The sequence below is a fragment of the Cryptotermes secundus genome, unplaced genomic scaffold (genome assembly GCF_002891405.2).
Source record: "Cryptotermes secundus unplaced genomic scaffold, Csec_1.0 scaffold1090, whole genome shotgun sequence".
NCBI classification, from domain to species: Eukaryota; Metazoa; Arthropoda; class Insecta; order Blattodea; family Kalotermitidae; genus Cryptotermes; species Cryptotermes secundus.
This window is the reverse complement of record NW_019734379.1, coordinates 1376939-1390282: the sequence shown is the minus strand read 5'-3', so window position 1 is coordinate 1390282 and position 13344 is coordinate 1376939. Positions and strand designations below refer to the sequence as shown.

Genomic DNA, 13344 nt, shown 5'->3' with positions numbered 1-13344 from the left:
CGGGAACCTCAACATCTCACAACTCTTTTTACCTTTTATATCCATTTCTGACCTATTTACTGACTCTCCCTCGTGCACTGTTTCCGGTCTCGGAGAAACACTTGGTGTTCTCTTTGCACGCTAACATATCTCTTCAAGGTTTGTTTGAATAGAGCGAGACCAGCAATCAATTTTGGGAGCGGGAGTGATTAGACTCGACTGAATGCACAGTGGGTATGGTGGACCCATTAACAATTCACTTTGTCTGAAAAGGCCTCTCCATAGCTCAAGCGGTTAGTCGCTGGTTCCCCACCGCGGCGGCCAGGGTTCGATCCCGGGTCTTGTTAAGTGGGATTTGTGTTGGACAAAGTGGCGCTGGGGCAGGTTTTCACCGAGTACTTCGGTTTCCCCTGCCAGTCTTAATTCCACCAATTGCTCCACAATCACCCTCACCTATCTTCTGGGGCTAGTACAATAGGCCAGAAGTGGCAGCAGTACAAGGGACTCCACTAGCAATAAAACAAAAATTCTGTCTTATCAAATTGAAGCATTAAAATCTCAAAGATCTTTAGGGAATTATTAAAATATGTATTTATTTATTTTTCAATTTAGCCGGGGTTGCGGATTGCCTGCAGCTTCTTCACGTATTCACTGCCGCCCTCTGTTACGAGCGGGAGCAAACAGCTGTTTTTCTTTCTCTCGTACAGTTAAAGTCGGAAAAGTGATCTATTTTCATGTTTGCATCCTTAACCAGGTAAACAAAGCTGGGTTTGTGAAGTAACCTCGAGTTGTTCCGTTACGGACAAGAGCACTGCGAACAGATCATTTAGAGCGATTTAGAGCAAGTGTAGGAACTTGTTACTGTGTGCTTGCGTGGACTGCACCTGCGTTGCCCGACATAACAGGTACAATATTCGAGTGTAGACAAGCTTTCATGCAGTTCACATGTTTCTTCATGAACTCTTTTAAGATATTACGATAGAAATAAGGTAGATGAATATATAAAGAGGTGTATTATGAAAATTATGAATAATCGAGGCAAAGCAATTCCTTAGTAAATGACAGAATTAATGCTAAATTGTCTGAAAGAAATTAAACATAATTATAAGATTTCAGGATAAAGTGAACATATAAAACGAATTATGGAAAAATTAGTAATTAATTTATAGTGCTGTGACCAGATATTAATGTTTCTGAATTCAGAATTGTGTGATGTGTAGAGGCTGTCTAAAAAGTTAGCAAGTTACAATTCGCATTGTGTAAATAACCACCACAATATAAATATATAAGATACATTTTAACGTATCTTTAATATTGACACACAAAACATGACGATTTCCACCTCAATTTTCACAGCTTACAGGATATTTCAGAAAACTGCATAATGAGGAGCTTCATAATTTGTACTCTTCTACAAGTATAATTAGAATGATCAAGTCAAGGAGGATGAGGTGGGCAGGGCATGTAGCACAAATGGGGAGACGAATGCATATAGGATATTGGTGGGAAAGCCAGAAGGAAAGAGACCAATGGGAAGACCAAAGCATAGGTGGGTGAACAGTACTAAAATGGATCTTAGAGAGATAGGATGGGATGATATGGATTGGATTGATGTGGCTCAGGATAGGGACCAGTGGAGGGCTCTTGTGAACACGGTAATGAACCTTCGGGTTGCATAAAATTCTGAGAAATTCTTGAATAGCTGCAGATTTGGCGGCTCCTCCAGAAGGGCTCAGCTCCATGAGTAAGTTAGTAAGTAAGTAAGTAAGTAAGTACAGGGAATTTCAGTCAGTTTATATTCATGTGGCGTTATTACGTGTAATTTTCGAGTTAAATTCGATTAACAACATTACCAGTGAATGACGTACGCAGCAGGTGGCAATGTTACCGTATGTAGCCTTAGGACAAAGAGCAGCCGATGAACTTAACTATTTTACGAGACATGCGCAGTGTAAATTGTTACTTCTTAGCAAAATGAGTCCTGCAGTTTTTCATCTGTCTACCTATCGCATAATATTTTAGTTTGAATGCCCCGTTTGAACTTGCTTACAGCCACATAATTACCTTAAAAATGCTGACGGCTTGTTCATCCGATACATTGGTAGTCACCCATCAAAAGACACGATGACATAACGAACAGGTCGTAATGTAAATGCACATTTATCTCAGAATTACTGGGTCTTTGGACTATGTCCATCGTCCGGTATTGTAAAAACTAGAGAACAGAATTACTATAGGATTCTGACGATGGTGTATAACACACTGATATGTTGGGTTTTTGAGGCTAGCTCTTTCTAACGGACCCAACTGAATAGGGGTTCTCCTTCACCTGAGGACGGAAACAGATCTAGTTTCCGAAACGTCGTGTTTTTATTTGTTATCTTAAAAACCAGGACGATGGATAAAGTCCAAAAACCCAACATATCAGTAGAGAACAGAATGTTTCGGAAAGGGAAACCGATTCCGTCCTCAGGTGAGGGACGGGAAGGCACCTACTGTGGTGGGTCCCTTAGAAAGATTTTACGTTTTCTGAAGGACCCAACAGAGTAGGTGTAGGTGTCTCCCCCTCACCGTAGGGCTGAAGCAGGTCATGTTTCCGAAACGTTATATGCTCTAGTTTCTGGAATACTGGACGATGGGGTCGCGGACCAAATCCAGCCCGCGAGGCTTTTCCCGCTGTCAGCGAGTGTACACGTGCATCCTCGGTCTGTTACATTTTTGCTTCGTGAAGTATTTAGCACGGTTTTCCTATACACGAACTTCGCGAATATCATAAAGACATTCGAAATCTACTTTTGCGCTTTAAGTACTGTATTGATTCAAACCGACTCAAATGGTAATATTTTTCACTTTTATTCGGGAGCTGCAGTAGCCGGGATAGCGCAGTCGGTATAGCGACTGACTACGGGATGAACGACCGAGAGGTCGGAGTTTGAGTCCCGGTAGTGTCAAGAATTTTATCTTCTCCGCGTCGTTCAGACTAGTTCTGGGGTCCACACAACTTCCTGTCCAGTGGGTACCGGGAACTCTTTCTCCGGGGGTAAAGCGGCCGGGGAGTGAAGCTGACCACTCACCTCCAACGAGTGCCGAGGTCAAAATATGGATGTATATATCCACTTCTCCATACGCATCCGTGACAGTGTTTAATTAGTTAAGCACAGGGACAATTTTGTTTTTATCTATCTTTATTCGGGAGGTTTCCGACTCGAATCTCGGTTGGAACACGGACTATCCCAACTGATCATATTTGTGAGACTTCCAAGAAAATTCCAGTCTGTTACCTGAAATTATGTTACAACAACTTGCTTCCACATTATGTCCACTCCATCAGTCTCTGGTCGTACTGAGATACTGACGTTGCCGCTAACTAACCAGGCCAGTCTGTGAACCTTCCCCTGTTGAGACGCTCAGCTTGCTAATCGAGGCAGCAAGCCCGAATCTTGCCTGGGTCACTGTTTACGCCGACACGTTTTGTTATGGTGTTCCCTAGCCTTCGAAAGAGTTCCGGGATAATACGTTCAAACAAATCATGACCACTTCCATCCAGAACCTTAGGTTGTCTCCATTCCTGATCACCTTCTAATCACAAAACTGGAGTTTTGAAGTAATGTAAGACTAAACCATGTACCGTAGGTGGTTGAGGCACTATGCTACAAGCTGGAAGGTTGAGGGTTCGATTCCCGATGCTGTCATTTAATTTCTTTTAATTTACCTAACCCTTCCAGACGCACAACGGCCCTAGGGTCCACTCAGCCTCTAACAGAAATGAGTACCAGGGATCTTGCCGGGGGCGGGAGGTATAGTTTCGTCCAGTTACACCCCCGGCACTCGGTTCCCTTTTCATGGCCTCCTACAACCCACAGGGCTGCGGTGCAAGTGTTCGACCCCGCCTCCACACTTCTGTGTTTTTGAGTTCTGGTTACAAAGGTGAGGCCAACATGACAGTACACACCGCCCCGAAGGGTGTCACTTTGCGTATATCTCTTTCAAGAAGTCGTTACTCTGCAACCTACAATTCATTGTTCTGGTTATCGGCTTTCAACAGTGAAACAGCGGACCGTAGTAACTAGAACCGTTGCGTAGCAATGGGCCCCTATTCTTGAACGCTTGGGTACCTGTATACCTTTTCGTTTGCTAGAAACGGCGAAATCTGTCACAGTATACTTCGACGCTACACAGTCAGAGCTGCTGAAAGCCAGAAGCAAGTTTATAATCTTATCTACCCTTTTGTTTTCAGAATGGCTGCCCAGACATTTAAGGGTGACTTAGAATTACGAATACGAGTGCTCGAAGTACAAATGGACAATTTTATGCGTCGATTCGAAGAAGCTAATCTGCTGATCCTTGATCTTAGAGGAAGGGTTGAAAAACTAGAGGCTTGGGGCAAAAAGACGCAGGAAGGTGGAAGATTATTTTTGCCATCACAAGAAGGAGCACCATGGCAAGACCAAGGCCCAACACAAGACGCTGGGATTTTGGAACATGGAGTTCCAGTTGCTGCGGATAGCCTGGAGCAATTATTAGAAATGCAGACATTTTTCGAGTCATTGCCATCACAAGAAGGAGCACCATGGCAAGACCAAGGCCCAACACAAGACGCTGGGATTTTGGAACATGGACCAGTGAACGAGAGGGAAGAATTCGAAGACGAAAATCGCGAACAGGAAGAACTGAGGAGGCTGGAGAAGCCAGATGAGTCAGGTGAATTGGTTCAAGATTTAGCTGCAAATTCAGAGAACCAGGAACATTTCGAACAAGGAACTGCAGAGCTGGTAGAGGATTCTGTCGAACTGGAAGCCGCGAAAGAAATAGGGACAGAGCTTTCTGAAAGAGTAAGGCTAGCAGAGGGGGCTGAAGTCAGCAAGAGAGGAGATGAAGAGAAAGGAAATGATTACGAATTAGAAGCGGAGGAATGCAAGCAGGAGAGACGGATTGCTGAAGAGGTAGGCAAACAGGAAGAGGCGGCACAGAGTGAGGCCGGTAATGAAGAACAGGCAGAACATGATTACATATTGGAACCTGGAAAATGGAAAGCGTGCACTGGAGAAGTTAAGTTGGAATCTTCAGAAGAAGTGGAGAAAGGTCTCTCTGGAGAAAGAGGGATACAGGAAGAGTTGGTAAAAAGTAAGGCAATGGAAGAAGACAATAAAGAAAAGAGTTACGAATTACAATTGGCAGGCATTCGGGAGTGCCCTCAAGAGGCTTCAAAACCGGCCGCGAGAGGGCTGTGTGAAGTAGCAGGGAAAGAAGGAGAGATGGTAGGAAGTGAAATAAAGGCCGGAGAAGAGAAAGAGCACGTTTCCATATTAGAAGTATCAGACGTGGAGAAGGGTTTCGCAGGAGTTGCTCGGCTTTCTTCTAAAGAGTCGGCAGGGCAACTTTCTGAACAAGCAAAGCAAAAAAATATGATAGAGGAAACGATGGCGTTGATCACAGCTGATATAGAAGAAGAAATTGATATGACATTGACAAACAGGTTAAGGAGAATTGTAGATGAACGCATCACGAAATTGGTCGAGTCTTCTGTAACGGAGAGTAATCAGAAAGTAAAGGCACTGGAGGGCGAAGGAACAGAGCACAGCCGTATAATATGTAACCTCCTAATTGAAACTCAACGGTTGCAAATAGATTTGATAAAAGCAATCAAGAGAAATAGTGAATTAAAAGTGGGTCTTAGTAAAGTATTCGGGGTACTAAATATGCAACTTGTAAAATACCACTATTTTGAGAAAGGTAGTGATGAACTGATTCAGAAATACCGGGAGGCAACTAGAAAAATGAATGAGGGCTTGAAGTACGCGGATTTGGAAAAGAAGTATAAACAATTTAAAGCCAAGTATTCATATGGAAAAGAGCGGACAGGTCATGCGGATATGGGGACTATCAAGAAGAAGGATTACAGCCAAATGACTTTCGAGGACATGGCAGAGGAACTGGCTTCGATTGCAAAACGTAAGAAGCACATTATGGATTCTGTTGTGAGGGCGTTAGGGACTTCCCCGGTGGAGGAATATCTCAAGGTGGAAAAGGTCGGGAGAACTGAAGAGCTGGAAGAATGCCGTAAAAATCTGGTGGAGCGTGTTCAGAACAATCCAGACACAGGGTTAAAGTTGATGGAAGCAATACTGGAGGAAGAGGACGAAAAACACGTAAGTAATGCTTGTCATTCTTGTCCTTGGCTTAAGTTTTTGCTTTTCCGCGTTCATCTGTGTCGGGTGTTGGAGACCTGTTTTAATGTTTCGGTTGAAATTTGTACTGTACAGCTTACAATATTTGCATAAATGCATTTTCATGAACTGCTATATGAGCAGGGATACCATACAAGTACTTTTGAAGACTCTGTTATTCAGAATTCTGATACGGCTGCTGTGCATAGTGCAAATTGGAAAAACGTGCGTGCGCTCTATACGAGAGAGAGAGAGAGTCAGTAAATAGGTCGCAAATGGAAGTAAAAAAAGCTGTAATGAACGTAATAGATTTTCTATGTGTAACAGTAGGTAGCATCACAGTTCAGCTTTATGACAGTCTAAATAGAGCTCGCGTATGCGCATGTTCAGAGGCTGGTTTCAGTAGTCAAAATTGCTACCGTCCTTGAGGAGTGTAAGACCGAAGAGCAACGTTCTATTTTGCGTTTTTTTTTTTTTGTAGGAAAAGGACTCTAGGCAAAGGACATTCTTAACGAAATGTTTTCTGTTTACGATGCGAAGTGTTTGTCGCGTAAAGCGGTTCACAAGCGGGTGGCAAAAGTTTCGCTGATAACGAAGAGGTTGAAATGGGTGTGCGGAAGTGGCTGAGACAACAGTCCGAAGACTTTTGTGCTGCTGGTTTCGACGCACTGGTAAAGCGATGAAACAAGCGTAACAATGTTGGTGGAGGATATGTCCAGAAATAAATGTTTCTTCCCAGATCATAATGACGCATGTTTTGCGTTTTATATCCATTTTTTGACTTATTTACTGACCCCCTCTTATATAGGGCTCTGAAATGGCGTGTGACAAGATACTTATTGATAAAAATATAAATTGCTTTGTTTCGGATGTAACGTAACTTTCAGACTTCGGAAAATCTTTAATTCATTTCTGATTTTATGGTGTTACCAATGGTTTTGCATGAGCATGGAACTTGGTCTGTCACTTTAATGCTCTGAAGTTCACATTTACCTGAATAATGTTTAATATTTCAGTATATACCTCGCAGAATATGTATTATGCCCTCAATGAAATGGCCCAGCTGGTTAATATTGTATGATTTGTTGTGTGAATATCGCATTGTGTTCTGGGAATCAACCTAAACGCAGTTTCGAAGTGCAGAACTCGGACAGGCTTTCTCATCTGTAATTATTTGATCCAGAATGTATTCGCTTGTCTCCCTGCCTTGCAGGGTGTAGTTTGAAACACAATCTGCGTCACTTTCTCATGCTGTCCCCCTCCCAGCCATGAACACCCTTCACTGTTTCCAACGGACATAACTTGAGCCGGTTCTTTCCAGTTATATGAGTTGTATTACAATGTGATAGTATACTTCAAGGAGAACTCCGTTTCTCTGTATAGACTTAATAAGGATTTCGTCTTGCGTTTCTTTTATTTTAAAATTTTCGGTGCGTATTTCTGCAAACTGTTTATGCATTCATCACGTCTGGTGCTTCCGTTTGCTCTACTCCATGTTCTCTGCAATAAGCACTTTACTGCGTGAATTTTCATCTCAGATGTCAACAACAATGTCCAATGCTGTAGTAAGATTACTTCTTGGTCGCACCATAGCTCAGGCGGTTAGTCGCCGATTTCCCAACGCGACGACCTGGGTTCAACCAGCTCATGTGGGATTTGTGGTGGGCAAAGTGACACTTGGTGGCAGGTTTTTGTCTGAGTACTTCGGTTTCCTCTGCCATTTCTCATTCCACCGACTGCTCCACATTCATCATCTAAAATCCGGGGCTGGTACAGTAAGCCAATTAGTGGTCGACGTATTAAGTGGACTTAGTCTCAGCCTGTCAAATATATTTGGGGGGGGGGGTACTTTTTTGTATGGCCGTTCCTTCGCTTTCGTTCTTATAAAGGGCGTTGAAGAGAAGGCGAAACTTAAAGAATTGAACATCCAAATAGAATTTTAAGTTTCATCTCCTGTTTCACAGAAAGCAAAACACAAAGTTTATATTTGAGATGTCCCTGCATGATATGCTTGTGTGCGAGTTTCATGATCCTAACTGTACTTACAGGACTATTTCTGGAGAGGAGTTCTAAAGGACTTGAAGCTGTCGATTCATGCTGTAGTAGAGGCTGGCTGCCCTCTGCTGACCGACGTTTTGCTGTGCTATGGCTTCAATTGTAATGAAATGAGCAAGGAAGGCGATAGCCCTCTGCACTACGCTGCCAGAAATGGCAACGTGGAGGTCGGCATGACACTACTTGGAGCTGGAGCTTGCGTCAACTTACAGAATGCATCAAACGAGACTCCTCTGCTCGTTGCCTTGAAACACGGGAACACTGAATTCGGTTTAGCGCTTTTAAGGGAAAAGGTACACGTTGATCTTGCTGATGACAATGCAATTACGCCTTTACATTTTGCAGCTCTAATAGGAGGCACCGAAATTGTGAACGAACTGATCGAGTGCGAAGCAGAGGTCAACGCTGGTGATGGTGATGGCGACACTCCCTTGCATAACGCGGCTATTGAAGGTAATGTACTGGTTGGGGAGAGACTTGCGGCCGCAGGTGCAGACGTTGCAGTTGTGAACAATGAGGGTTCGACTCCTCTGCACTTGGCTGCCTGGCAGGGTAACATTACCTTCTGTTTCTTCTTAATTAACCAAGGCGTTCCTGTTGATCCTATGAATTCACAGAACGTAACCCCGTTACATCTGGCTGCAATGGAGAATGAAGGTGATATTGTGCAGTTACTCATTACTGGAGGCGCGAGAGTTAACTGTCTGGATGAGAAAACAGACTCGCCGCTCCACTACGCAGCAAAATTCGGTAACGTCCCCATGATGAAAACTCTTTTACGTGCTGGAGCGAATGTTTCGGCGGTAAATGCTCGGAGGAGGACACCGTTACACCTCGCAGCTGCTAAAGGACACACGGAGGCATGTTCACTTCTTATAAGCGCAAAATCAGACGTGAATGCTTCAGACGAAAGGGACAGAACCCCTCTGCACATGGTCGCGATGTATGGAGGCAGCATTTCCGTAGCGGAAGTTCTCGTTAAGAAGGGTGCCAACATGACTGCTGTGGACAGAAATGGCTTGACACCCTTCGATTTGGGGTATACTTTAAAAAACGTGGAATTTGCCGCGTGGCTGGAAGAAGAGATTTTTGCGCGTGATGGACGGAAAGAAAAGCACTCACGGAGAAAGAAGGGTGGCCGATGGAAGAAGTAAATATCTTCAGTGCGACATTCCCTCGGATATGCCAGGAATATAAAGAGTGTTGACAGCTTAACTCGCTAGTTTGTTTCATCATCCGTTGCTCTCACCACGATATATTTGTTATGTTTCTGTATCAACTGACAGCCACTAATTCTGATGACTAATTTAAAACCAATGCACAGTAGTATAAATATTTCTTTCATTTGCTATGGATTTTATTTTGCTTGTACCGATCACGAATTTAAGATAATTTAAAACATGTCTTCGTCTGTATAAGACATTCTCTTTCAAGGTATTTACATGAGTTACATCTAAGTGTTTTCTCGTGTTCATAACTACAGCATCAAGTTATGTAAACGTAACCCAAACTCTGTAATATCTTATACAATTTCCCATCTCCAAAATGTAGGAACTTACTTTTACAGTATCATACTAAGAACTTCATGTTCGTATATTTTTAGTTCATTCGCTTCAGGATGTATTTTCAAGGCTGGATTGTTACTTTATAACTCACTGTTATATATATATATTTTTTTAATTTTGCCATATTGTGGAATGTTGACGGACGCTGTAGTGGTGTATTTCGATAGGACTGAATCGTGTTTGCGTAATTTTATATTGAAAATTGTTGTACATTTTACATCGACCGATAGAATTAGCCTTTACTTTTCCTGTTAAAAATTTTTCAGCGTCTTACATTTACATATTTCCATAGTCTTGCGGAGAAGAGTGTTCAGTAATTTAACATCACTTTTCAAGAGAGAAAGAAACAACTTCAGACTTCTATTGAACAGTAAAATTAACCCAGTTTTTCTTTGTCACTGGCTAGAAAGTGTTACACTGATAATTCTGTATGCTCTTGGATCTTTTCGGTAAGGATGTCTCGATGTGCTTGTCTCACTTCGACCAAGAAGTTTTTGTCTCACCCCTCCCAATTAACGTTTTGTAGATACTCGTAGATCATGAGGATACGTAGTTCTGAACATGTAATAAGGAACAAAAGCAGCCAAACCACAAATGCATGTATGATGTGCACGTATATATATATCATGTGATTTTACTATGACTGTTTCAGCCAATATTTGTATAAGTTGGTAAGATAATTTTTCAGCGGTTTAATATTGTGTTCTTAAGCGCAGCAGAAAGATTTTAAAATTGATAAAAATATAACTTTTTAATAAATGTCATTTTAATTGTGTTCGCTGTACGTTTTATTCAAAGCTACGAGATCGCCGTAGAGTTGAAATAATAACTAAGAAAGCTAAAGCTATCCCTGTAACAGGCTGTGGAGGCCCACAGGCGTCGAGGCTCCCACATTTTCTAGAAAATCGACTCACAGATGGCGGTGAGGTTGTCAGCTTTTTACACCCAGGAGGTTCGTGGTACTTATTTCTGTTAGAGGCTGAGTCGACCCCAGGGCCATAGTGCGGCTGGAATGTTTATGTCGATTGAAAAATCCCATGACCTCATCGGAAATTGAAACCGCGACCTTCCGGTTTGTAGCACAGTGCCTCAAGCAACTACGCTACCGCTGGTGGAGAAGTGGGTGCTGAAGAGAATACTGTGCGCACGAGAGGAGTGGCAGGAGAATGGAGAAGACAGTATGTTGAGGAGCTTCTCTAAATTGTGCTCTTGAGAGATATTATATTGTGGCGTCCTGGGATATGGCACCGTGAAGATGGGGCCGTATACTCCTCTCAATTATTTCTACCCATTTAAGGGAAGGGGGAGAAGGGGAGCAGCCTTGCTACCTTAAATATGGGATACTGTTAGGATGATGGCATTGGGGCGCAGAATGTATCATCGCTGGTAGAAATGCTAAATGCTTGCAGAATTTTGGCCACAAACCCCGAAGGGAGGAGACTTGGGTAAAGGTAAAGTCCTTGTGCTTCACTGATTAAGAACTACCCCATGAAGATGTATGGGGGAGTGGATGTATAGATCCATGTATCCTTGACCTCGGCACTAGTTGGAGGTAAGTGGTCAGCTTCACGCCGCCGTCGCTTTAACCGCAGGGATAGAGCCCCAGGTGGTCATTGGTACTGCGGCCACTGTTGTACTGGCCCCAGATGACAGATGATGAGTGTGGAGCAGTCGGTGGAATGAGAATTGTCAGGGGAAACCTGCCGCAGTGCCACTATGTCCGCCACAAATCCCACATGACTAGACCCGGGCCCGAACGCGGACCACCGCCTGAGGTATGTCGCGGCCTATGTGACGCACATTCTGGACAAGATGTTGCAGCTGATGCTATGTGCCGCAGTGCGTTTAAAGTTACGATAACTTGCGGCAAGCTTAATCTGCTCACTTCGTCTTCTGAAATTTGAAGAGAGCAAGAGAGAAATTTATCGTTGAAAACTCGACACGTCTAGCAAAGTAGAAGGTCCCGGCTTCATGACATTGCCGACGCTTTTGAGAAGAGAGAGTACAGGGTATAGCAGTGATGTTGTGCATAGTGTTTATATTGACGCAGCTCATTTTGGATAACAAGTGAGGTTGAACTAGTAACATGAAGGGATTATGAAGTTATGCCAAGTGGAGTAAGTGAGAGAAGAATATAGACAATTACATATGAAATATTCTTAGGGTGATAACAAGGAGGTAAGTCGGGCGGGAATTCTACCAAAGAATACATGAAGGAAAGTGGACAGTTGGAGCATCCAGGCGTAGATGGGAGAGTAATATTGAATTGGATGTTGAAAATAGTGTATGAATTTGAGTAATGGGTTAGACGGGCTTAGGACACGGTCGAGAGGAATGTATTGAGAACTCAGTAATGAATATTGGAGTTCCATGCGTAATATACTGCCCACGTGAGTGATTGTCGAGTTGTAAAAGAATCGGCTTATTCACATTAATTATCTAGATCATTAATACATTTTCATTCATAAATGACCCAACAGTCCTTAGATGTGTCCTGGCTTCTCCTGCAGTTTAGTATTCTCTTTTACATAGACGGTAGGACTCCTTGGACGAGTGATCGGCCCTTCGCAAGGCCGCTACATAGACACAGGATAAACGCGCAGACAAACATCGATGCCTTTGAGTAGGATTCGAACCCACGATTTCGGCGTTCGAGCGAGCGAAGACGGTTGAAGTCTCAGACCGTGCTGCTCCCAGTTGCAGAACTGCTTCAGCGCAACAGTCGCCTGGTTTGAATAGAATGTTGACGCTACATAAATGCCTTATCACTGCCTCATGAGGTGCGCGATAACCCTGCATATTCTCTCATTCTCCGTCTGTAATTGGCAGCTTTGTCTCCGTGACACACAACTTGGATAGTCCCACAGTAAGGAAGTTACGTTTAATAAATTAGGAAACAAAAGTTACACGAAATCTGTGTTGCTCCCACAATGCAGTGCAATTATGTGGGGACTATGGACCATAAAATAGCATTTAGCGTCCAGACCATCTGCTTACGTGTGCAGAGAACCAAGAAGTGTTTGGAGGCGATTATTTACACCGGACACGTCACAGCACAACTACGCATACTCGGTCTTTAATCAGTTTACCCTGGAGCCGAGGTGAAGGACCTACAAGTATGTACTGCGTTGTGGCGATTACTGTAATATTTGCTGACTTCATTTAGCTGATAGCGGAAGCCACTATCAGTAGAACTCGCCATTCTGAGCCGGTTCCATCATCAGACAATATTCTGGGATATAACGCTGCGTAGTCCGTTGAAAGTCAACAGATGTTTCGGAGGGACATATCGCCTTCATCTTCACGGTATAGTAAACCAAGATACCAACGTGAAAGCAGGTGGCATACAATAGTAAGTGATTTACATCCACTTTCACGCTGTTTTATTGCTCGGCATATTTATCGACCTTGAAGATGGAGGTGTTATGTTCCTCCGAAACGTCTTCTGGCTTTCAACGGAGTACACGAAGTTACATCCCAGAAGACAGGACTCTTCAAATTCATGTAAAGTTTTAGACCAATCGGATTTTAGTCCTTAATTCATCCCTTCTCTCAGAATTTCCATAGCAAGGCGCAGT

At 43.2% G+C, this 13344-nt stretch overlaps 1 protein-coding gene across 3 annotated transcripts; it reads left to right on the top strand.

Moving 5' to 3' along the window:
- The first annotated feature begins 713 nt into the window (after nucleotides 1-713).
- LOC111868952 lies at nucleotides 714-10541 on the top strand. 3 transcript variants are annotated; one of them, XM_033753246.1, is made up of 4 exons: nucleotides 714-884; nucleotides 4217-4410; nucleotides 4543-6128; nucleotides 8195-10541. In XM_033753246.1, exons 2-4 carry the CDS (start codon nucleotides 4218-4220, stop codon nucleotides 9353-9355), a joined length of 2940 nt encoding a protein of 979 aa, XP_033609137.1. In that variant the 5' UTR covers nucleotides 714-884; nucleotide 4217; the 3' UTR covers nucleotides 9356-10541. The 3 variants fall into 3 exon arrangements, with proteins under 3 accessions (XP_033609137.1, XP_023715852.1, XP_023715851.1); XM_023860084.2 differs by having other exon boundaries at nucleotides 4217-4461; nucleotides 4594-6128; XM_023860083.2 differs by having other exon boundaries at nucleotides 4217-6128.
- Nucleotides 10542-13344: the final 2803 nt, after the last annotated feature.